Raw genomic sequence first — 26,270 nt, forward strand, 5'->3', positions numbered from 1 at the left:
CTATGAGCAAACTTAGGGACTGTTCCTGCTGAATTGTGCTTAGTACAGGGAATACCTATGCTGCCATAGTTTTATGGGATCTCTCTGTACAGACTATGAGCAAACTTAGGGACTGTTCCTGGTGAATTGTGCTTAGTACAGGGAATACCTATGCTGCCATAGTTTTATGGTATTTATCTGTACAGACTATGAGCAAACTTAGGGGCTGTTCCTGCTGAATTGTGCTTAGTACAGGGGAATACCTATGCTGCTATAGTTTCATGGGATCTCTCTGCATAAAATATTGTTCATTTTGGAAAGAAGCATGGGCGCATTTCAGGCTGCAGTGGGGAACTTTCGAAGGCCTGGATCATTACTAGAGCTGCTGAACCTCGTGCTGGGACAGTAGGTCCAGTAAATAAAATACAGCATTTCTAGCCTTGTATTTGGCTTTAGTTCTATTTTTAAGGTGCCTCTAAGGCTAAACATCTATCCCTAGGGTTCATTATATCCAATTTGTGCGCGGTTCAGATTGGATATAATCCAGTGCAGTGTTATTGCAGAAATATATGAAGTAGATGCAATGCAAGAATATCAAGCAGCAATGAAGCATTTAATTTAATGACTTTATCCTCCTATTTATCTTTCGCTTCCCTCCTCAGAAAGAAATCCAGGCAATGAGCCAGTGCCATCATCCCAATATCGTCTCCTACTACACGTCGTTTGTGGTGAAGGATGAGCTGTGGCTGGTAATGAAGTTGATGAGCGGAGGTAAAGCATATCACTGTTCTCTTGCCACTTATGTAGATTAAAGGGGAAGTACAGTCACAGTTTTTAATATAATTCTCACTGACGGCTGCTCATCGACTCGATTTTTTTTTTTGCCTGACCAGGTTCAGTGCTGGATATCATCAAACACATCATTGCCAGAGGAGAGCATAAGAACGGCGTTCTGGATGAACCGAGCATCGCCACCATGCTAAAGGAGGTCCTCGAGGGACTCGAGTATCTGCATAAAAATGGACAGATCCACAGGTATCGCACTGCACTTCACAGATGACATTTACTTTGTTGCACATAATTCTATATGGCTGTGAAATTAACCCACAAAATGTTTCCTGTCTATATACATTCAAGGCATCAAGGAGTGATGGCAGCTCAAACACAGGGCCTGTTGGTTCCTGGTCGCTGCTATTCATTATTGTATCATCTCTTTTATCTCTCTGGGAAAGGTGGCTGAGCACAGAGGGAAACAGATAATGATCTTTCTGGCCCCTGGTATTCTTCTCACTTGTGCTTAGGTTTCTCTTGTCACTCCTGTGCTGTGGGGAAATTCTAAACCTGCAGCTGTGTGACTTTTTGTGCACACCAGCTAGTGATTTCCTTATATGTGATATTATCTAAAGGCCCCCATACACGGGCTGATAAAAGATACCGACAGACAAAGTCGCCAGTTTATTGGCCTGTGTGTGGGGCCATCCGACCGGCATCCCCGATCAGCATCTGGACGACTTTCGCCAGATATTGGTCGGGGACGCCTGTCAGCAGGTTAAAAAATCCCGTTGGATCAGGACCAGATCTTTTCGTTGATGCGGTCCAGCGATCCGCCCGCCCGTTTGGCCTCCATTCTGATCCGATTATTGGGCCCTAGGGCCCACGATTGGATCAGCGCAATATCCCCCACTTCAATGTGGGCATATTGGTGAGAGATCCGCTCATTTGGTGACATTGCCAAACAAGCGGATCTCCCTGTGTATGGCCACCTTAAAGGGGAAGGAAACCTCGTCGGCGCTAACCCCCCTCCCCCCTCCCGTGTATTGCCCCCCCCTCCCTCCTCCCCCCTGGCCTACCCCTCCCGCTGGGCAAATGCCCCTAACTTGTTACTTACCCTTCTGCGCAGGTCCAGTCCAGGGAGTTCACAGGCGACATCTTCTTCCACGCGATCTTCTTCCTCCTTTGACCGGCGTTTTGGCGCATGCGCAGTAGGATCGTTTCGCCGGTATGGATCTACTGCGCATGCGCCAAAAGTCACGCGCATGCGCAGTAGATCGTACCGGCGAAACGATCCTACTGCGCATGCGCCGGTCAAAGGAGGAAGAAGATCGCGTGGAAGAAGATGTCGTCTGTGAACTTCCTGGACTGGACCTGCGCAGAAGGGTAAGTAACAAGTTAGGGGCATTTGCCCAGCGGGAGGGGTAGGCCAGGGGGGAGGAGGGAGGGGGGCAATACACGGGAGGGGGGGAGGGGGGTTAGCGCCGACGAGGTTTCCTTCCCCTTTAAGGGCGAAGACACACAGAGCTACTAGTAGCAGTTGGGTCAGAGACACACGTGGAGATTCGGGGAGATTCAGTCGCCAGGCGACAAATCGCCTCTTCTTCGGGCAACTAATCTCCCGAAACTGCCTTCCTGCCAGCTAGAATCTAAATCTCTGGTGGGATGGTACTCGGAGAGCTTCGGTTTCCGAAGTTGCCTCACGAGGAAACTTCGGGCGACTTCAGAAAGCGAAGCTTGTCGATCGGGCTGGATGGAAAGCTTTGATCGGGTGCCTTTAAGGCACCAAAACATCAGCCATTGTTAGTGCTGAATCGTCAGATACAGGTAGAATTCTATTGTTTCTATTTGTATATCTGACCATTCAGCTCTACACGAGTGTTTTCAAACAAACGATCTTTCTTGGAAACCTCTTTTCCAAGAAAGATCGTAATTGTTACATCTATGGCCACCTATAGGATGATTAAAACTACTGCTTGTTGGCCCTGTATTGCACCTTCCTACTGACCCTAAATAACAAAAAAACTTAAAAAAACAGCCTTGGCTCACTGATGTGGTCCTATCCTGACAGGTCTGCATTGGCCTCATAGGGACCCAATAATTAGTTCAACCCGATTTACCCCAGTGCCCAAAACAAGCGGGTCTTGCTATGTATTCCCAACTTTCAGAGAGTTAAACCTCCCCTCGGCAGAAGGTGAGGGACAGGAACGTGTGCATTCTATTGGGATGTGTGCCCAACATGGCATCATCCAGAAATAAAATTCCCCAAGCACTTTGGGAAAGTAAAATTAGAGCCAACACACAGTGGGCCTTTGTTATACCCAGGCTACAAGTTAATCTGGGAACTGGGTTACGTTTATTTGCTTGGGAGACGAGATGCCAAACAGAAAGTTGTGAAGACTGCAGCTTAAAGGCCTAATTTAGTGAATAAACATGTTGCACAATAACTGTGCCAGGCTCCCCGGCTCATGCCGAATCCAAAATAAGGATCATGAGCCTGCGAGTTCAGTGACCTGTAAAAAGAAATGTGTCCGAATTCTTGCACTTGCCTTAATCCCTTGTTCTTGTGCAACTCAAACATTTCCCATAAGTACATAGTCCTGTTACTCCAGTAAGCATTTAGCCCGAGGGGGTTAACCAAGTCAGGTTACTTTTCTATGGGAAAGCAGATTGCGACTTACAGATAAGTCTCCCACGCTGTCATGGCTCAATGACATATGCTGGCAATAAACCTGGAGCTGTGACATCATCACTGTGCAGTTTTATAGAAGGGGCCTATGAGGAAGTGCCCCAATAGGCATGAAACGCGTTAGGTTTTTATGTCCTAATAAATTTTTTCATATTTTTTATACATTGTTTCTTTATTACTGGTGGTCCTCACATTTCTTTTGGATTTAGTGTTTTGAACCTGCACCTCGGGACTGGGGTGAACTGTGAGTAATCCCTCTGCAAGTATTTTCAAAAAATATCTTTGTATTTTTTGATTGATTCATAATTTTTTTGAGTGGTGCTGTTTATATTTTTTGTTATGTTGCATCAGCACAAAACCGTGTCACTATTGACTATATAATAATCTCTATGCTGCCTCTTCATCAGTAGGTTCTTCCATTAGTAATAAGGGCCTCTATGGAGGTTAGAAAAAAGAAGGCTTTCTCTTAAAGGATAAGTAAACCTTTAAAATAAGCAAATATTTATTTTTAATTCCAAGATACTAAAGGATACATGTACACCTGCGCCACCTAATTTTTTGACCATTCTGACCACCAAGTAGTCAAGGAAGTAGTCGTCAGGAGAAAGAAAGAGGCTGCTCTGATGTTCTTCTGCTTAGGATAACAATTAGAAACCTGTCTCACATCTTTCCTAAGCAGAAGAACTAGTGATGTGCGGGTCAGGGTTTCCCTACCACAACCCGCCCTGCTACAACCCGCGCCCGCTCGCACCCGCTTCCGGGGGTCCTTTTATAGACCCTCCCCACCGATGACGTCACAATGATGTCACAAAAGGGGCGGGCGAGCAGATGCTAGACTACAAAACCGGAACCCGGAAGTCAGATGCCGGCATTTGAAGGTGACGGGCGGGGAGAACAGGAGAAGAGCTCAACCCACACCCGCCCACCACCCGCGAGGAGCACTGCGAGGTCCCGCGGGTATCGGGTCGGCCCACACACCACTAAGAAGAACATCAGAGCAGCCTCTTTCTTTCTCCTGACAATGTCTTCCTTGACTACTTGGTGGTCAGACTGGTCAGAAAATGACCAGCAGGTGAAATTCATTTATATTCACAGTACAATTATCCTTTAATTTTTTGGAATTAAAAAATAAATAAATAAATAATGAATGTACATGGCAAAAGTGCTTAGAATAGCCCTCTCATCAATTTTACATTCACTTATTTTAAAGGTTTACTTATCCTTTAAGGCTGATATGTTGTTTTTAATAGTTTTGGAATCCTCTCCCCAAAACAGTTGCACTAACTTTAAGGAAGGGATGGATACCCTTTTAGACGAGACTAGGCTACTTGGGTTTTTATTTTTGATAACCTCTTCCTTCTGGGGTAGAGTGCTGCTTTAAACGATCTGGTCGTCCTCCTGTAGAAAGTAAAAACATGTTTTCTTCCTAAATGTCGGTCACGGGAATACGAGGAGGATAATGTGATCACACTTGTTGATCTGCCCCATCTGCTGACAATGATTTCTATCCACTTAAAGTCATTTATATAATGGATTGTTGCACACAAATGTTTTCAGATGGGAATGTTATTAGTCAATGCTGAAGTGTGTGTATGTGTGTATGACTCTGCATATGACAGTCAGCTGTGTGGGCGAGTGATGGACCAGACTGCCGTTAGTTGCACTTAAAGCTACAGAAACCGTTTCATATTTGGTTCCCTATGGTAGCCTCTGTATCTCAGTGTTCTCACTGCCCAGGGGGATTTAGCCTTCAGTTAAAGGATCAGTAATATAAACATTTTTGTACCACCAACACATATTAAACTTTAAAATCGCGAAGTCTTTATTTAAAAATAACATACCAAATCTCTGCTTGTGCTCGTCTTCAGAAAAGGCGAACAGGCGATCCATCGTACGGAGCTCGATTTCTCCTCCCTCCTTATAGGAGATAGCCAGGGAGGAGAAATTGAGCGCCCAATGGATTGATGTTACTGGTCCTTTAAACTCTTTATAAAGGAGCTGGTGCAGGATTGGGGTACCGTATATACTAGAGTAGAAGCAGAGTTTTTCAGCACCCAAAATGTGCTGAAAAAGTCTACCTTGGCTTATACTCGAGTCAGTATACGAGTGGCTGTGCACATTCCGCCAAAGCTCCAACCAAGCTTTCCCCTCCTCCGTGGGAAGTTTCTTACCTGCCGGGAAACGCTGAGAAGGTTTCTCTTTGTCACTATAAATGGGACAGAACCCGGAGACTCGCAGCAGCACATTCGATCTCGCACCCCCCAAACAAACAGCGCAACGGTGGGAGCAGCAGCAGCGATCAGTGGGGAATCTACATCAAAACCCACATGATCTGTAACGTCCGCGTACGCGCCACCCGGATGGGGCCCGCAACCCATCCATGGGGCCCCCCGATCCTGAGGAGCCAACGGGGAACACCCCCCTCCCAGCCAGAAACAATGGTGCTTATCCGCGGCGCAGGAGGAGCAGCAGCGCACAACTTTGCACAAGGAGTGTGGAGCGATACCGGTTGAAGTGCGGGTGGCGCGCACGCTGACATTACAGATCATGTGGGTTTTGATGTAGATTCCCAACTGATCACGCTGCTGCTCCCACTGTTGTGCTGTTTGTTTGGGGGGTGTGAGATCGAATGTGCTGCTGCGAGTCTCCGGGTTCTGTCCCATTTATAGTCACAAAGAGAAACCTTCCCAGCGTTTCCCAGCAAGTAAGAACCTTCCCACAGAGGAGGGGAAAGTGTAGTTGGAGCTTTAGCGCAATGTGCACTGCTGGGAGACAGGGGGCAGCATTTTTTCAGTTTGTGATGTGCAGCCAATGGGAATCATTTTTTGTTTTACATTTTTGGAGGTAACAACTCGGTGGGAAAAAAGGGTTGAATTTCATTAAATTATGGTTGTACCTGCTTATCTAACGGTCTTAGTTGTGTCTAGGCTTATACTCGAGTCAATAAGTTTCCCCAGTTTTCATAGGTAAAATTAGGTGCCTTGTATATACGGAGTAATAAAAGTAATATAATCTTCTTTCCCACAGGGATGTGAAAGCTGGAAATATACTTCTAGGAGATGATGGCTCTGTCCAGATAGCAGGTAAGGTTTTTTTTATTCTTATTTTTTTATTTTTTAGTACGGGGGGGGGGGGTTCAGAAACCAAAGTAAAACTGGTATGTGAGCATGTGGCTTCTCTCATAAAGCACCATTGGCAGCATTAGTTTCAAGGCAAACAACCCACCCATTGCCCCAGAGGCTTCCACAGATGTAACCGTGTCTGTATTTGTATTGCAGACTTTGGCGTCAGCGCATTCCTGGCCACAGGGGGAGACATCACGCGGAATAAAGTGCGGAAAACGTTCGTAGGCACCCCCTGCTGGATGGCACCAGAGGTCATGGAGCAGGTAATATCACCATGTACACGAAGGGGCTGATTTTATCAATACAGGTATGGAATCCGTTATCTGGAAACCCATTATACAGAAAGGTTGTCTCCCGTACACTTCATTATAATGAAATAATAAAGTTTTTATAATGATTTCCTTTTTCTCTGCAATAATAAAACAGTAGCTTCTACTTGATCCCAACTAAGACATAATTAATCCTTCTTGTATTAGAGTTTTAAAAAAAAAAAAAGTGGAATTTTAGAGATGCTAAAAACTTGAAATTCACACCTAAGCTTGTAAGTTGTCCTAGGCAAAATGTAAGTATTTGTTCTTTTAATTCAAAATTAATTCAAAATGTTCAAAATAAAAAAATGTTTTTGTTAGTAGCCCTTTTCAAAATGATGAGATCAACACAAATTTGAAGCATTTTGAGTTTTTTTCACAGTTCTACTACAGATATGTGACCTGTTATCCACAATGCTCGGGACCTGGGGTATTCCGGATAGTGGATCTTTCTGTAAATTGGATCTTCATATCTTAAGGGCAGAGACATGCTCAGATTCGGGAGATTTAGTCGCCCGGCGATAAATCGCCTCTTCTTCTGGGCGACTAATCTATCCGAACTGCCTCCCGCCGGCTAGAATGTAAATCGCCGACGGGAAGAAAGTAAATCGCTTTTCGCTTACCGAGGTCACCCGAAATTGCCTCGTGAGGCAATTTTGGGCGACTTCGGAAAACGAAGTGCACCGATTGCCATCCTGCCGGTGATTTACATTCTAGAAAATCATATAAACATGAAATAAACCCAATAGGCTGGTTTTGCTTCCAATAAGGATTAATTATATCTTAGTTGGGATCAAGCACAAGCTGCTGTTTTATTATTATAGAGAAAAAGGAAATCATTTTTAAAAATTTGGATAAAATGGAGTCTACGGGCACTCCGTAATTTGGAGCTTTATGGATAATGGGTTTCTGCATAATAGATCCCATACCCGTACATCAAGTTTTTAGATCTGAATTAAGAATTAAGCAAACACTCAAGTTTGGGAAAGTTTTGAGTTAATTTTTCGAATGAAAAAAAAATAAATAAACTTGACAATTTACAAATTTGAATTTTGATAACTAGGTGTCTATGCAGCTTTTTATGTTGATCCCAGGATACCGCTCCCAGGGCTCAGATTAAATAGTGATCTTGTCCCTTTTACCTGCACTAAAAGGGTATCTCTTTCATTTAAAGAGACAGTGACTCATGGCATTTTTCCTTGTGCTTTTGCTCTGTTGTAGGTGAGAGGGTATGACTTTAAGGCAGATATCTGGAGCTTTGGTATTACAGCGATAGAACTGGCAACTGGAGCAGCCCCCTATCATAAATATCCTCCAATGAAGGTGAGCCTTGACCCTTGTTTTTTTATGCTTATGGTTGAGAGATCTTAAAGAAGTAAATGTGCCTTCCTGTGTATAGGCAGATAATGGCAGATAACCCTGCGCTGCATTACAAGAGCCAAGGAAAACTTAGATCCAAACTTCACTTCCCCAAACCTTGGATTTTATTGTCCCTTTAGGTGAGTTAGCCCTTGCTTTCTTAGGAAAGGCTTGTTGGGCAGTTGCCCACTATTAATACTTACTGAGTTTAGGGAGCCACTCACAATATACAGTACACATAGAATAGAAATGTCACAATATAAGGCTGATTAGTAATTAATACACATAATTACTACATGGCAGCACAGAAACCAGTGCAATTAGCATCAGAATTGAATAATCAGCAAACCTGTAGCATCAGCTTATATTACAGACCAACCTAATTTTCTGCTTGATAATTAGTAATACTTATCTGTTATCTACTGTGTATCCTGTGCTTGAATGGCTGCCCCCATGGCTACACAGCAGCTTGTTTATATAAACTATAGTAGTACTTATCTGTTATCTACTGTGTATCCTGTGCTTGAATGGCTGCCCCCATGGCTACACAGCAGCTTGTTTATATAAACTATAGTAGTACTTATCTGTTATCTACTGTGTATCCTGTTCTTGAATGGCTGCCCCCATGGCTACACAGCAGCTTGTTTATATAAACTATAGGAGTGTTTCTCAAGCAAACACACCAATTGTAGGGCAGCAGTTCATTATAGTTCCATTACTTTAAAAAAAAAACTTTTGTTTTACTGTTCCTTTAAGGGTAAGCGCACAAGGGCAGATTCGGGGAGATTAGTCACCCCGGCAACAAATCGCCTCTTCTTTGGGGCGACAATCTCCCCGAACTGCCTCCCCCTACCTTCCCGCGGGCTATAATGAAAAAGCATAAATAGAAAACTGCCATTTTAAAAAATAAGGGCCGCCCCCTGGGATCGTAGAATTCACGGTGCACACAAACAAACCATACTTGTTAGGTCACATGAGCCAATTAAAAGGCAGAGTTCTGTCTTTTGCTTCCACACTTCTTTCTGTTACAGTTAGAGCTGTAGTATTTCTGGTCAGGTGACATCTTTATGTTACAGTTAGAGCTGCAGTATTTCTGGTCAGGTGATCTCTTCCTGTTACAGTTAGAGCTGCAGTATTTCTGGTCAGGTGATCTCTTCCTGTTACAGTTAGAGCTGCAGTATTTCTGGTCAGGTGATCTCTTCCTGTTACAGTTAGAGCTGCAGTATTTCTGGTCAGGTGATCTCTTCCTGTTACAGTTAGAGCTGCAGTATTTCTGGTCAGGTGATCTCTTCCTGTTACAGTTAGAGCTGCAGTATTTCTGGTCAGGTGATCTCTTCCTGTTACAGTTAGAGCTGCAGAATTTCTGGTCAGGTGATCTCTTCCTGTTACAGTTAGAGCTGCATTATTTCTGGTCAGGTGATCTCTGAGGCAGCATACAGACCATCACAAAATGGGGGTTCAAGGCAAGAGATGTAAAAGAGCAAGATTTAATTAAATATATATACCAGTTTGGTAAGATTCTTTAGTATGCCACTTAATATGATGTAAACTATCTGTTATGTACTGTATCTAAGTGTTCATTTTGGGGGTATAGTTTTCGTTTAAATGGGCCAGGGTCCCACATAATTTTTTTTTAAAAACACATTTGTGTTCAGCCCCCCCCCCTACAAGTAAAAAAAAAAAAACAACAACAAAAAAAAAATTACCTTCGGCTCCTTTCGTGGCTTCGGGTCTTCTCAAGCCTTCAGGACTTCAACTTCTGGGTTTTTTAGCGGCTATGGGTCTTCTCGGAGCTTCGGGATTTCAGATCCATTCGGGACTTCAGCATAGCCGGGCCCCCCATTAGGCCCGGTACAGATGTACCCTTGTGCCCCCTGGTGGTGGCTCTAAAGAGATCCTAATATGCTATCATGATATCATAATAATGGATATTTGTTGCTTTACTAAAGTCTTGTCAGTTATAATATTATATCATAGCTATGACATCACAGTTGCAGTTTAATACCAATATGACATAATACTGTAATATATATCCGTTATATACATATGTATATGAGTGGGCTTCCCATAGATGGGTGCAGGGACTTCTGCAGCGGAAAGTGCAAGCTAGACACATGTTACAGTTCATGACAGTTTGTGTTACTTCGTGGAACTTGGCATCCCGTTGGGACAGGAACAAGATGTGTTTCATCCTGATGAGATATTAATAACTACACACGTTGCAGTCTTATACGCCCTCAGATGAACTACGTACAGGGGGATACACAGCACCCACTGGCGTCCTAGGAACAGGACACTATACTCATTCTGTATTCAATTTGCACATGTTAAAGGATTAAGGTATATTATAATTTTTTATTTTTCCTTCAAATAAATATTAAAGGGAAACTTTTTTTTGTCTAATGAAAGAAAATACATTTGAAAACATCTTCCCAATATACATTCAAGGAGACATATAGGATAAATGGAAAAACCCTAATTTTGTAGGCAATTATAAGTAATATATGGTGTTGTTTTTACATCATCAAAATCATCATCATCATTTATTTATATAGCGCCGACAAGATACGTAGTGCTTTTACCTTATTTATAACAAAGGAAGAAATGTTGGATAACAAACAAGGGTTTCAGAGTACAATAGGGTTAGAGGGCCCTACAAATTAGAGTTTACAAACTAAAGGTTAGGGTACAATTGAGACACTAGGATAAATTAATATTATCTTTAAAAATAGCCCCTTTATTGGAGCTCCCTATAGATGATCTCTGGTCCCTGTCTGTGTTTCAAATGAGGGGTGGGCGTGTCCTAACGGTCCCTACCAGAAGCACAGTAGTAGGGGGACAGCCAATCACAGCCCTGCAGTCACACAAGCACAGACAGGCTTCAGTTCCCTATCAGGTCCTGCTAGCTGCTGATTGGTTCCTGTCCTACAGTGCAGTGAGCTGAGTGCACAGCCTGGGAATTCAGGGAGAAGAAAGTGGAAGGGAGGGAATATTATGTTTTTTGCAGAAATATTCAATAAACCAGTCTGAAACACTACTTTTTAAAGGAAACCTTAAAGGAAATGTGTTAATGAATTTATAGCTGTTTGTGAATGTATTTGTTGTTAAAAGCAGTTTCTGTCTGTTCAGAGTGTCTGGCAGAAGCCAACTGATTCGTTAACCTGAAGAATGCTTTCTTTTATTTATTTTTTTTGTATAATAATTTTTATTGATTTCAATTAAGTATAAAGGCAGGGGGTACATAAATTAAAAAGAACGGGGGTGGGGGGAGGGGGAAAGACATTAGTACATAACATAGAATTCCATATCCATATCTTTTGACTTCACATATTTGTATAGCCTTTATGTAATGTAACAGAAGAACTCTGATGAGACGTGTGTATATGGTATCTTGAATAAATCTGATACCCATGCTATCGAAGAAGAGTAGGGAACATACAGTATACGAGAGCCTACCATAGTGAGTAATGTACTAAGATCATAGGGACTTTTCTACTCACGTTTTATGGCCAGAAATTATACTCCGTTGTACAAGTGTCCCTGAAACTGGAGTGCTGTTTCCCTGTGAAAGTGGATAGCTCCTCAAATTTAGCTATTTCCTTGACCTTCTCTACCCATTCCCTAGGGGTCGGGGGTGGGAGATTTCAAGAGCCTGGGAATAAGTATCTTTGCTTTGTTTATTAGGTGCCTTTCTAATGTGGAGTCAGGAACCCCCCCTCTGTGTTATCTACATCCCAAAACAAGAGATCTCGGGCAGGTGAATCTGATAGCTCTCTGCCTAAGATCTTTGAAGAAGGCTTTCTTTACATTGTTTTAGGAGTCAGACCCAGATAACATAAAGGGAAAGGCAGATGCTGCTTTCAGTTGTAATTATATTTGCAAAAAAAAGAGTTTTAGGGAGGAGTTCCCCCTTTAAAAGAGAAGGAAAGGCTAAAACTAAGTAAGCTTTATCGGAAAGGTCTATATAAATACACCAGTAAACCCTCAAGGTAATGCTGCTCTTTTAGGGTGAAGTTCCCCCTTTAAAGGGGAAGGAAAGGCTAAAATTAAATAAGCTTTATCGGAAAGGTCTATATAAATACACCAGTAAACCCTCAAAGTAATGCTGCTCTGAGTCCTCTGTCAAAAGAAACACTGCATTTCTTTCCTTCTATTGTGTACTCATGGGCTTCTGTATCAGACTTCCTGTTTTCAGCTTAAACCTCCTGCATGCTCAGTTTGCTTCTCTCTCTCTCTCTCTCTCTCTCTCTCTCTCTCTCTCTCTCTCTCTCTCTCTCTCTCTCTCTCTCTCTCCCCCCCCCCCCCCCCCCACCAAGAATCCATCCTCCTCGGGGGAAATTCCACGGCAATTTAACTTAATAGGGTGCTTTCATTTTCAGGTTTTAATGTTGACTCTCCAGAACGATCCCCCGACTCTGGAAACTGGGGTACAGGACAAAGAGATGCTGAAGAAGTATGGCAAGTCCTTTAGGAAAATGATTTCTTCATGCCTTCAGAAAGATCCAGAGAAGAGGTAACGGGACGCCCCTTATATGTATACTCCCCGAACTGCCTTGTGTTTCTGCTCCTCTGTGTAGCCATGTTCTGGGCTCTCCATTTTACTAGAACAGGCAAATCTTATCTGTGGGGTAATTCAACTGTGACCGTTTAATGGCAGCAGTTCTGCATGAAGCTGGACAATGCCTTTCCTTTGCTTTATGGTAGAATAATTACCCTTGAAACAAGTGGAGATACTTAGTACATGCTCTCTATAACAGTGCTCTTTAGCATTGGGCCAATAAGCTGCCGACTCGGTCTGTCTGCAGCTTTTATCGGCTCGTGTATGGCCACCTTTAAGGCAACACAGCATTGAATGGGTTAAATAGGTATCACACTTTATTTGTTTTATTCCAATAGGCCCACAGCAGCAGAACTATTGAAGCACAAGTTTTTCCAGAAATCCAAGGTACGTCCATACGTAATGATGCGAGTCGGTATCCTTTTACCCTCTGTGAGAATTAATTGTTATGCTCTGCTAATTTGTGACAATTATTCTGCTTTTTTATGCTCTTCACACCCCCCCAAAATGCTTTACACCTTCACATGTGCAGCGTTTCTCCCAAATTAAAGGTGAGAGACGCCCCACAAGGCTGCCGAGCTGTGTGAATTCTTGCTGTATAATGTAGAACGAGTGATGATTTAAAGGTTTGAATCACAAGTCTAAATCACATCCAACTTTTCTCACGTCTTTGGTTTCCAGAATAAAGAGTTCTTGCAGGAAAGGCTGCTGCAGAGAGGGCCCACCATGTCAGAGAGGGGCAAAAAGGTAACGTTCTTTTCTCTATTTAATGATGTGTCACTTCAGAGTTATGTGTGTTCACCACCACTGTCCATAATGCATTATGCAAAGCTCTTAATGCCATATGCTTTATAGGGACTTAACCTTAAATGATAAGTAAACCTTAAAAATAAGTGATTGTAAAATGAATGAGGGTTTTATTCTAAGCGCTTTTGCAATGTACATTCATTTTTTTTTTTTTTTTAATTCTAAGATATTAAAGGGATACTGTCATGGGAAAAATTTTTTTTTCAAAATTAATTGGTTAATAGTGCTGCTCCAGCAGAATGTTGCGCTGAAATCCATTTCTCAAAAGAGCAAACAGATTTTTTTATATTCAATTTTGAAATCTGACATGGGGCTAGACATATTGTCAATGCTACCAGTCATGTGACTTGTGCTCTGATAAACTTCAATCACTCTTTACTGCTGTACTGCAAGTTAGAGTGATATCACCCCCTCCCTTCCCCCCCCAGCAGCCAAACAAAAGAACAATGAGAAGGTAACCAGATAACAGCTCCCTAACACAAGATAACAGCTGCCTGGTAGATCTAAGAATAACACTCAACAGTAAAAACCCATGTCCCACTGAGACACATTCAGTTACATTGAGAAGGAAAAACAGCAGCCTGCCAGAAAGCATTTCTTTCCTAAAGTGCAGGCACAAGTCACATGACTTGGGGCAGCTGGGAAATTGACAAAATGTCTAGCCCCATGTCAGATTTCAAAATTGAATATAAAAAAATCTGTTTGCTCTTTTGAGAAACGGATTTCAGTGCAGAATTCTGCTGGAGTAGCTCTATTAACTGATGCGTTTTGAAAAAAACATGTTTTCTGATGACAGCATCCCCTTAAGGGATACGTGTACTGTTCAAATGAATGAATTTTGTTACAACAGCACCACCTGCTGGTCATTTTCCCACCAGTCTGACAACCAAGTAGTCAAGGAAAAAATTGTCAGAAAGAAAGAGGCTGCTTTGATGTTCTTCTGCTTAGGAAAAAGAAGAACATCAGATCAGCCTCTTTCTTTCTCCTGACAACTTCTTCCTTGACTACTTGGTGGTCAGACTGGTGGGAAAAATGACCAGCAGGTGGCGCTGTTGCAACACAATTCATTCATATTTACAGTACATGTATCCTTTAATATCTTGGCATTAAAAAAAAATGTACATTGCAAAAGTGCATATAATAGCCCCCTCATCAATTTTACATTCACTTATGTTTAAGTTTTCCTTATCCTTTAACCTTGGCTCCCAAGACATTGCAGAACTACAACACCCAGAATGCCTTGACCATTGATTCTGTATTTCATGATGCAATTACTTTAGAATCCAGGTTGCAATTTGAATGTCCGAATGGAAGCGAGTGAGCCAGAAAAGGAAGATCTGCAAATAAAAATAGGAATAGCAATAAAATCGATCCTTTACAGTTGATTTGTGCATTGGTTGACGGGTCAGTGACCCAGACAACCCAATAGCAGTTTCAGTGTCAGGCTGGAAATCAGCAGAATAGGAAAATCAATAACGCGAAGACTACATAAAATAAATAATGAAGAATGGAAAATGGCTTAAAATAGCTCCATCTATCAGATAATAAAAGTGAATACCCACTTTACCTGGATTTATGGTGATAAGAAGCTTAGCAAGGCAAAAGTAACGAATCCATGGCAGCTTTCTGAAAAAACATATAAAAAACGTATAACTAGAAAAATTTAATATATTCACAAAATACTCTTCTGCAGGAATTGGAAGTGTGGTATAACAATATCACATAAAGTAGAAATGTTTTATAAAATATATAATTAGTTTTGGGGATGATGGTAATGTTAACTGGCACTGAGCTGCCTATACCGATCTCTTTATTTGTACACACACATGCAGTACGTGTTGCATTTTTTTTCAAGATGGGCACTTGATCCGAAAAATTTAAAGGAAAACTATATCCCCAAAATGTATACCTAAACAACATATAGTTTATATCATATTAAGTGGCATATTAGAGACTTTTACCACACCAGGAACGTTTAGACAAATGTTTTAAAAATCAAACATATTTTATTAGAATACTTAAAAATAGGCCAATGTTTCGGTCTCCTTCTCAGACCGTTATCAAGACCCCTATCTATCTATCTATCTATCTATCTATCTATCTATCTATCTATCTATCTATCTATCTATATATAGATATATATTTAATTAAATCTTGCCCTTTTATATCTCTTGCCTTGAACCCCCATTTTGTGATTGTCTGTGTGCTGCCTCAGAGATCACCTGACCAGAAATACTGCAGCTCTATCTGTAACAGGAAGAGATCACCTGACCAGAAATGCTGCAGCTCTAACTGTAACAGGAAGAGATCACCTGACCAGAAATACTGCAGCTCTAACTATAACAGGAAGAAGTGTGGAAGCAAAAGACGCAACTCTGTCTTTTAATTGGCTCATGTGACCTAACAAGTATGGTTTGTTTGTGTGCACTTTGAACCATAGAATCCCAGGGGCAGCCCTTATTTTTTAAAATGGCAATTTTCTATTTATGATTACCCAATGGCTGATACTACTAAAAAATTATATGATTTTGAAAATGGTTTATTTACATGAAGCAGGGTTTTACATATGAGCTGTTTTATGCAATATCTTTTTATAGAGACCTGCATTGTTTGAGGGGTATAGTTTTCCTTTAAACTGGCCATACACAGATTTACAAACGAGCGGATCTCTCCCTGATATGCCCACCTTGAGGCTGATCTTATCAACGATCGGATCATAATGAAAGAAATATTGGCTGTCCGATAACGGGACCACATTAACAAACAGATGTGGCCGGCAATCCGATGGGATTATTACCCCTGGCCAACTCTCGGTCAGATATCAATCGGAGAAGCCCGTTGGAGGGCCCCATACATGGCCAATAAGCTGCCGAATCGGTCTGTCAGCAGCTTTTATCGGCCCTTGTATGGCCACCTTTAGGCAAAGCTTAGCATTTTGTAAACACTCCTAATGCAACTGAATTTCCTACATTCTTCCCTTAGCCAGCTAAACATGCACCCAGCTGCCAAATGAGGCTGGTATTTGGATAAATAAAGCAATAAGGATATATTCTGATGTTTCTGTTCCTTTGCAGGTCAGGAGAGTGCCGGGTTCAAGTGGTCGGCTCCATAAAACGGAAGATGGCGGCTGGGAATGGAGCGACGACGAACTGGATGAAGAGAGTGAAGAGGGCAAAGCAGCCGTATTACAGCTTAGGGTGAGGGCAACGACAACTAACGTTACTAAAGAAGTGGATGTTCTTTATGGAGCACATAATGTTTTTGCATTGTCATTCGTGTGTAGAATGTGACTTTTCCCTATGGATATTACACTGAGATATAAGTACACTCACTGGGCCTCGTTTATAAAGAGCCATGAATGTATCAGTTGCACCTCGCCACTGCAGCATAATTGTGACTTAGTTGCATCTGTGTCCTGTGCTGTGTGTGTTTAAAGGAATACTGTCATGGGAAAAAAATAATTTTCAAAATCAGTTAATAGTGCTGCTCTAGCAGAATTCTGCACTGAAATCAGTTTCTCAAAAGAGCAAACAGATTTTTTTATATTTAATTTTGACATCTGACATGGGGCTAGACATATTGTCCGTTTCCCAGCTGCCCCCAATCATGTGACTTGTGCGCTAATAAACGTCAGTCATTCTATACTGCTGTACTGCAAGCCCCAGCAGCCTAACAACAGAACAATGGGAAGGTAACCAGATAGCAGCTCCCTAACACAAGATAACAGCTGCCTGGTAGATCTAAGAACAGCACTCAATAGTAAAATCCAGGTCCCACTGTGACACATTCAGTTACATTGAGTAGGAGAAACAACAGCCTGCCAGAAAGCAGTTCCATCCTAAAGTGCTGGCTCTTTCTGAAAGCACATGACCAGGCAAAATGACCTGAGATGCACCTACACACCGATATTACTTAAAACTAAAAAAAGAAATATATACTTGCTGTATAATTCAGAAATAAAAACTACATCTTAAAAATCATGACAGAATCCCTTTAAACCGTAACATAGTTGAGCAGGCACTCAAAAAACCATTCCTCCACACTGACGTAATTAAATTCAGGTTGATTTATATGGTTCTATTTAGGCATCACCTTACCCGTTTCGTATCTCAGCAGATACTTAATCATAGGCTCAATCATAGCAAAAGTATCTGCTGAGATTGGAAACTCGTAAGGCGATGCCTAAATAGAACCTGAACCTCCTCCTATACATGGAGAGTTAACTTTGTGACCTTATTTCCATTTGATTTATATATCGCCAGCCTGGGTCTGTGTGTATTTAACCCTTGACTTAGACAAGTACAGGGTTCTCTTCTTATTCTCTGTCTGCAGTGCAGTATTCTTATTTATTGCACCAAGTGGAGGATATGAAGGCAATGGGCACTAGTTGCCTGCTTGTAGCTCATGACATAGATGCAACCTGTGTGAGAATTGCACACGGGTGAAAGGAGCACCACTGATTTTAGGTATCATTGTACCCAGTGGAATCACATTGGAACCCTTGTACAAAGAAAACGATTGCATGATGATGAAAGATTGTGCCAAATTATTGTTTGCAACTTGCCCTGAGGTTCACTGGATTACCCAGAGCTGTCACAATCTTTTCTCAGAACCAACAGCTTATGGATGTCTGACATATTTGGACAGTTTCATCCCAGAATATGTAGGCACCATATAGAGAACTAGGTATTTTTTTCACATTGGAGCACCACTACGTATTCTCTTCAGCCTACTACATCTTTCACCCCCAAGCCCCGATTGATGCCCCCATGCTTAGTGTACTGGTGAGGGGGGCAAGAAAAAGTAAAGATTGACCGGGGTGGGTATTATGGAGGCTGTTACAGTTGTAAGGACTTGGGCTAATCATATATGGATTAAATAATTATGGTAAATGTTGCCTAAAGCAAAGGGAAGGCCCAGTTGACAGCTGTGCCAAAATAGTGGTCATCTCTAGAAGGGACATTTCAAAGGCAGAAAGAGCACACAATGTAGGATTGGAGCAGTCCTTGTCTTAAATGGTGTTCCATGACTAGCAACTGTGCTGTAAAATGCTTTGTATTGATCCTACTGTATGTGTGTGAATGTGATGAGGACTTTAGATTGTAAGCTCCACAGGTTCAGGCAGTAATGTGCAAGAGGAATAAAAAATATGGCAGCGCTGTATAAATAATAGTAATAATACAATGTCTAATAATCTTGCTGTTTTTTTTCCCTCCCATAGTCTCCACGTGTAAAAGATTCATTACAAAACTCAGAGGTGAGTTCAAAATTCTGTCTTTACTGTATATAAGGGTATAATCCTCTTTGAAGCGTTACAATGGGCCATTGGGATTGGATTAGTGGAAGAGTTTATATGCCGAGAACTTCCCACACCAGTCAGTTGAACTGAAGAAGCTGCTCGGATGAGTAGTGAAACGTCTTCATTGATTACTCAGCAAGTCCAGTTGTTTTTGGATTGACCTATACTAGATATACCATCACCTGGATAAATGAAAATCTTCATAGTTATAAAGGTATAATGGTGTGCCAAAAGCTATCCAGCTGGGGATGTCCCTACATCGAATTCACTGTAGATCGTTTCTATTTTTTTTCAATACCAGAGCAACCAGCAGGGGCACAACTCTACAAGACCTTTAGTGATGTGAGGGCTGGCCCAGGACCCAAGGGTCCGGCAGGTTCGGGCCAACCTCGCACTCTTCTTCGCGGGCGGGTTGAACTCTTCTCCTGCTCTCCACGCCCGCCACCGTCATATGGCGGCTTTCTGACTTCCGGTTTCTTCTTTTATAGACAATGCGCCTGCTCGCCCCGCCCCCTTTTGTGACGTCATCGGCTGGGTGGATCGGCTCTGGTCTATAAAAGCAACCCGGAAGTCGGGAGGGCGGATTAGGGTCGGGTGCGCTTCGGGGACTTCCTAACCCGTACATCACTAAAGACCTTGTTATTCTTGGGCCTGGAAACTTCAACTTGTTCTGAGCCTCATGGAATCCCTGAGTCCAGGGGTGTCACATGACAGAACTAAAGGGGGGGCTGTTTACTGCAGGGGTCACTTTCTGTAAGATTGCCTTCATAGTATATTCATAAATGTTATTGATATTACAGCTTTTTCCTGCGACAGAGCCTTCAACATCATTTCTGCAGACTCCAGCACAGCCCTCTGCTTCTCTACCTCAGCCTTCCGGACAAGCTCCACCTTCCCAAGTGTCTGTCCCAGTTCCACCTTCTGGCCAGGTACGTCAGGCTGGGACATTCCTCTTTACTTTGCATGCTGGGGACTTTATATATAAAGCACTGACCTCTTACAGTATTGCTGGCTTGTAATTGGGCATAAACTGTTGTTCCTATAGATAAAGGACAAGTAAACCTTTAAAACACATGAATGTAAAAGTGATGAGGGAGCTATTCTATGCACTTCTGCAATGTACATTCATTATTTATTTTATTTGTGTTGGTTTGGTATTAATTCTAATTCTGTCCCTTTTGCTTAGGCGACTCTTGCAGCTGCTGCACCTCCTGCACAGGAAGAAGCAAAAGCCGCCATCAGCTTAGTATTACGATTAAGGTAACGACAATCTGTTTCGTGTGTGTGTGCGTGTGTGTGTTAAAAAAAAGCCATGACTATCCTGTAAATTACATCCTTATAAACGGTGACTAGTGATGTCATCAGTATATATATATATATATATATATATATATATATATATATATATATATATACACACACACACACCACATTATTGTCTTTGACCTGCTACCCAGGTACCCCATATTGCATCAAACTTTTTGGGGCAGGCTCTGGCTACATACGTTAGTTTCCGTTTAGAGAGAGAATCCAAGGAGCTGACCTACATTTCCAATGGAGTTGCATTGAGGCAAATTGTGTGACTTTTTCTCACAAAACGAGGAAGTAAATTAGGATTCGGTTCGGTATTCGGCCGAATCTTTCCCAAAGAATTTGGGGGGTTCGGCTGAATCCAAAATAGTGGATTTGGTGCAAGGGAGTGCAAAGTGGGCCCCTAAAGCCCCCACAAGAGTTTACAAAACACTGAAGAATATTCAGATATGCGGAGAGTGAATGTGGGGATGGTTCCACCTATCTAACCTTGTCTGTGGCAAAAAATACATTTTGAGTCCGTTGCTTCATACTGCAGTCAGGCATCTATATTTTATATGTCTAAGGTCAATGTTGGGAGATTAAATAATGATTCACATTTTGTTCTGAAATATTAACAGGAACACAAAGAAAGAATTGAATGATATTCGATTTGAGTTTACCCCAGGAAGAGGTAAATATAACAGACCCTTATGACTCTTTAAAGGATAAGTAAAGCTTCAAAATAAGTCAATGTAAAATAGATGAGGGGGCTATTCTAAGCACTTTTGCAATGTACATTCATTATTTATTTTTAATTCCAAGATAATAAAGGATACATGTACTGTTAATATGAATGAATTTTGTTACAACAGCGCCACCTGCTGGTCATTTTCCCACCAGTCTGACCACCAAGTAGTCAAGGAAGAAGTTGTCAGGAGAAAGAAAGAGGCTGCTCTGATGTTCTTCTGCTTAGGAAAACAATTAGAAACCTCTCTCAAACCTTTCCTAAGCAGAAGAACATCAGAGCAGCCTCTTTCTTTCTCCTGACAACTTCCTTGACTACTTGGTGGTCAGACTGGTGGGAAAATGATCAGCAGGTGGCGGTGTTGTAGCAAAATTCATTCATATTAACAGTACATGTATCCTTTAATATCTTGGAATTAAAAATAAACAATGAATGTACATTGCAAAAGTGCTTAGAATAGCCCCCTCATCAATTTTACATTCACTTATTTTAAAGCTTTACTTATCCTTTAAGATGTGCCTACAGAAACCCTCCTGTTTGTATCAATACAGTATTTCTTCCCATTGCAAGAGTTAAGGTGGAATTATTAAAATGTTTTTCAGATACAGCAGACGGCGTATCGCAGGAACTTGTCTCGGCTGGCCTTGTAGATGGCAGAGATTTAGTAATAGGTATTTATTCTATTCTGTTTTACTCTGTATCCTTTTTCTGGCTAATACTGCTCAGTTTGCGATGTCCAAATAGTGAGAACAGATAATTGAATGATGGGCAAGTTTAAATGGCTATAGCTGTAATTATTTGAATTTTTGGACAGGTCATCAAAATAGGGATCTTTTGTCTGATCCAACCCCCCTCTTGGTCAGGCAGAAATCTGGCTGATCTGAACGTTTGGCCATGTGGCTAACAGTTGGATTATGCAGAAAGCCTTTTAGATTCAGGTCGGGCCACATATAAAGCCTGGTGTGCTCCTAGACCAGATATTTCCCTGACCCAATAAGTTTATTGCCAATGATGAGACAATATTTGGAATAGAGAACGGTTTTGGTTCTACACAGAGCAGATCTGCTGGCAATTACTTCATTTGGTTAAAGGATAAAAAATAAGTGAATATAAAATGAATGAGGGGGCTATTCTAAGCACTTTTGCGATGTACATTATTTATTTTTAATTCCAAGATATTAAAGGATACATGTACTGTTAATATGAATGGATTTTGTTACAACAGCGCCACCTACTGGTCAGTTTCCCACCAGTCTGACCAACAAGTAGTCAAGGAAGTTGTCAGGAGAAAGAAAGAGGCTGCTCTGATGTTCTTCTGCTTAGGAAAACAATTAGAAACCTTTCTCAAATCTTTCCTAAGCAGAAGAACATCAGAGCAGCCTCTTTCTTTCTCCTGACAACTTCCTTGACTACTTGGTGGTCAGACTGGTGGGAAAATGACCAGCAGGTGGTGCTGTTGTAACAAAATCCATTCATATTAACAGTACATGTATCCTTTAATAAAAAAACAAATAATGACTGTACATTGCAGAAGTGCTTAGAATAGCCCCCTCATCCATTTTTCCTTCACTTATTTTTAAGGTTTACTTGTCCTTTAAATCGACTACTGCCATTGGCCTACCGAGCCCTTTTGAGATTTAAATACTATAAGAAATAACTGGGTTACAAGCGTTTGATGTTCATATAATGAAACCTCTATTTTGCTCTCAGTTGCAGCCAATTTGCAGAAAATCGTCGATGAGCCTCAGACAAACAGATCTGTTACATTCAAATTGGTAAGTGTTGGAGCCTTTCTTTCTAACTATTCTGTTGGGGAATCACTGTGATGCATGAAGCCTTTATCAGGGGAAGCAAAACTTCCTACATGTTGGGTTCAGGCCTGGATAACAGCCAGGGTTCCAGTTAATTGCAGTTAGGTTGAACTTCAGTTGGGTTGAAGTCAGGGCTTTGCAGGGAAGTCAAGTTCAGCTTCCATTGTACAATTATGTATGGACCTGGCTTTGTACATTGGGGCTTTATTTTACTGAAACAGGAAAGGACCTCCCCCAAACTATTGCCATAAAGCAGGGGATCCCCAACCTTTTTTACCCATGAGCAACATTCAGATGTAAAAGGAAGTGGGGAGCAAAGCAAGCATGAAAAATGTTCCTGGGAGTGCTAAATAAGAGCTGTGATTGGACATTTGGTAGCCCTTAAATGGACTGTCAGACTAAAGGAGGCTTATTTCGGTAGTGCACCTGTTTTTTATGCAACCAAAACTTGCCTCCAAGCCAGTAATTCAAAAATAAGAACCTGCTTTTAAAGTAAATCTATATCCCCGAAATGAACACTTAAGCAACAGATAGTTTGCATGATATTAAGTGGCATATTAAAGAATATTACCAAACTGGAATATATATTTAAGTAAATCTTGCCCTTTTACATCTCTTGCCTTGAGCCTGTCAAGGATTAGGTAGGGGGCGCTATGGAGACTGATGAGAGAAGGGTGAGTCCTTGAGGCAGGAGCTGTTTGTGCCAAGGGAACATGTAAAGGGAAGGCGGGATCAGGTTGAAGAGGACATTGAGTCGACTAGAACAGGTGCAGAGTGGAACAGGACGGAGAGGGCGAAGATCAGGACTAGACAGGATAAAGTGGGTGAAGGTCAGGACAGGAACGGACTGGATGGGGCAGGACAGTGCAGGCGTAGATCAGATCAGGAGCAGACGAAGTATAGGACAGGACGGTGTAGCTCGGGAACAGGATAGCAGGAGAGGACTGGGAAAGGCAGGACAAGATGCAGAGCAAAACAAGGGAAGATATAGACAGGGTACAGGTCAGAACAGAACAGGAAGCAGGAATCAGAAAGGCGAGGTCAGATCAAGGTCAAGGCAGAATAAGGTTAAGGCAAGATCAGGTTAGAAGTGAGGAGCAGAGAAGATTTAGAATAGCAAGGCATGCTGGGCAGGGCAAGGTCACAGCAAGGTTAAAGCAAGGAAAGGTCAAGGTTTAAAGTCAGACCAGAGCAGAACTGGAAAGGGAAGATAAGGCAGATCAAGACAAGATAAGGTTCAGAGCCAGGCAGGACAAGACAGGGAAAAGTTCAGACAAGACAAGGCAGAATAGGAAGGAGACTAGAGTAGGAACCCGTAGCTAGGGACAATGCCACACTGCTAGGATGGGGACCTAATGCTCTGGTAAGGAGTGTTCGGGGGGGCTGACCTTAAATAGGACAGAGTCAGCCAGCTGCAGCTGGGCTGGGGCTACAGAGGCCAGGTAACATATAGTGAGCAACCCTACAGGCTGCTCACCTGGCCAAATGGTTAAGGTATCGAGTCAGAAACCAAAAGTCTGTCTGGGAGACACAATTACTAGAGCACTCACCCAAACATACGAGTCAGGAACTGACCAGAGCAGACTGTGCCGACAACGCGGACACGCCCCCGGATAATTGTGAATATAAAAGTGATGAGGGGGCTATTCTAAGCACTTTTGCAATGTACATTCATTATTTATTTTAATTCCAAGATATTAAAGGGATCCTGTCATCAGAAAACATGTTTTTTTCAAAACACATCAGTTAATAGTGCTACTCCAGCAGAATTCTGTACTGAAATCCATTTCTCAAAAGATTTTTTTATATTCAATTTTGAAATCTGACATGGGGCTAGACATATTGTCAGTTTCCCAGCTGCACCTGGTCATGTGACTTGTGCCTGCACTTTAGGAGAGAAATGCTTTCTGGCAGGCTGCTGTTTTTCCTTCTCAATGTAACTGAATGTGTCTCAGTGAGACATGGATTTTACTATTGAGTGTTGTTCTTAGATCTACCAGGCAGCTGTTATCTTGTGTTAGGGAGCTGCTATCTGGTTACCTTCCCATTGTTCTGTTGTTTGGCTGCTGGGGGGGGGAGGGAGGGGCTGATATCACTCCAACTTGCAGTACAGCAGTAAAGAGTGATTGAAGTTTATCAGAGCACAAGTCACATGAGTTGCGGCAGCTGGGAAATTGACAATATATCTAGCCCTATGTCAGATTTCAAAATTGAATATAAAAAAATCTGTTTGCTCTTTTGAGAAATTGATTTCAGTGCAAAATTCTGCTGGAGCAGCACTATTAAACAATTCATTTTGAAAAAAATGTTTTTTCCCAAGACAGTCTCCCTTTAAGGGATACATGTACTGTTAATATGAATGAATTTTTTTACAACAGCCCCACCTGCTGGTCATTCAATAAATAATGAATGTACATTGCAAAAGTGCTTAGAATAGCACTCTCATCAATTTAACATTCACTTATTTTAAATGTTTACTTATCCTTTAATAATTGCAACGCATGTTATATGTAGGTGTGCATTACCTTCACTGATTCACTTACGAGTGATCCCCTAGTACAATTACCTTTTAATAAGGTGTGTTTCTCTCCCCAGGCCTCTGGAGTGGATCCTTCGGACATTCCGGATGACGGGAAGCTTGTAGGTTTTGCGCAGCTCAGTATCAGCTAAGCCGCCATCTTGGAGCCGCTCCGTGAGCATCTGCCCCGCCCTTCTCTTGGCTTAAAGGAACCACTACTGCCAAACAATGAATTCTGGCTTTTTTTGGAGCTGTAACAACACGTATTCTTTTTAATTTTTGTCTAACCGAGATCTCTAACGTAGTGTAAGGGAGTCACTGGGAAATCCGAGCTTTGTACCCAGCAACAGTGTTTCTGCACGCCATGATGTTTCGTTTTTTTTTTTTTTATTCTTCATTTGAAATGTGCTTGTTAACCTCTTCAGTGCCAGCGGGTTCCGCACGGCAGCGTGTTGGTGTCCCGCTCACCACTTGAATGGGCTGAATTTCTTCTGACGCCGGTTCTGTTCCGTTTGCCTTATCGGAGTATATACTACTGAGTAGCAAACACGGGGCTTTCTACCACTCTGAGAGAAACGAGGCAAAGCAGTAGCACATTTTTTTTTGGGATCGGAATTTTTATCGGCTTTAATTTAAAAAGAGGAGAGTCTAAATAATAATAAAAAAAATTATTTCAGTTGGTCATCGTGCCTGATTTGTCAACGGGTCTCAGATAAAAAAAAAAAAGAAAAAAATCCAAGGTCATCTGGGAATAAAACAATTGGAAAAAAAAAACTTTTGTCTAAGACTCAGGTGGGATCACAGAAAATCTTTTTACTGTTAAGGGTAGGGACACACTGGGCGATTTGGGGAGATTTAGTCGCCTGGCGACTAATCGCAGCGACTTTTCTTCCCGAATGCCTCCCCTCACTCTGCGCCTGGATAAAATGAAAAGTCGCCGGCGCTAATCACACACGGCGATTCGTTTTCCGAAATCGCCCGAAGTTGCCTCACGAGGAAACTTCGGGC

At 41.9% G+C, this 26,270-nt stretch overlaps 1 protein-coding gene across 1 annotated transcript in view; it reads left to right on the forward strand.

Annotated features, from left to right (window-relative positions):
• oxsr1.S (oxidative stress responsive kinase 1 S homeolog) overlaps positions 1 to 25,909 on the forward strand; it is a 59,521-nt gene extending 33,612 nt beyond the window's left edge. The window contains 16 exon segments of the mRNA NM_001093467.1: positions 642 to 750; positions 873 to 1,014; positions 6,467 to 6,522; positions 6,718 to 6,827; positions 8,094 to 8,195; positions 12,611 to 12,744; positions 13,128 to 13,176; positions 13,471 to 13,536; positions 16,671 to 16,793; positions 18,818 to 18,853; positions 19,696 to 19,824; positions 20,082 to 20,155; positions 20,827 to 20,879; positions 21,536 to 21,604; positions 22,644 to 22,708; positions 25,340 to 25,909. Coding sequence (NP_001086936.1) covers positions 642 to 750; positions 873 to 1,014; positions 6,467 to 6,522; positions 6,718 to 6,827; positions 8,094 to 8,195; positions 12,611 to 12,744; positions 13,128 to 13,176; positions 13,471 to 13,536; positions 16,671 to 16,793; positions 18,818 to 18,853; positions 19,696 to 19,824; positions 20,082 to 20,155; positions 20,827 to 20,879; positions 21,536 to 21,604; positions 22,644 to 22,708; positions 25,340 to 25,414 — 1,392 coding nt within the window. The 3' untranslated portion in view covers positions 25,415 to 25,909.
• The last annotated feature ends 361 nt before the right edge of the window (positions 25,910 to 26,270 follow it).

Source organism: Xenopus laevis, chromosome 6S (assembly GCF_017654675.1).
Source record: "Xenopus laevis strain J_2021 chromosome 6S, Xenopus_laevis_v10.1, whole genome shotgun sequence".
In the NCBI taxonomy this organism is placed as follows: Eukaryota; Metazoa; Chordata; class Amphibia; order Anura; family Pipidae; genus Xenopus; species Xenopus laevis.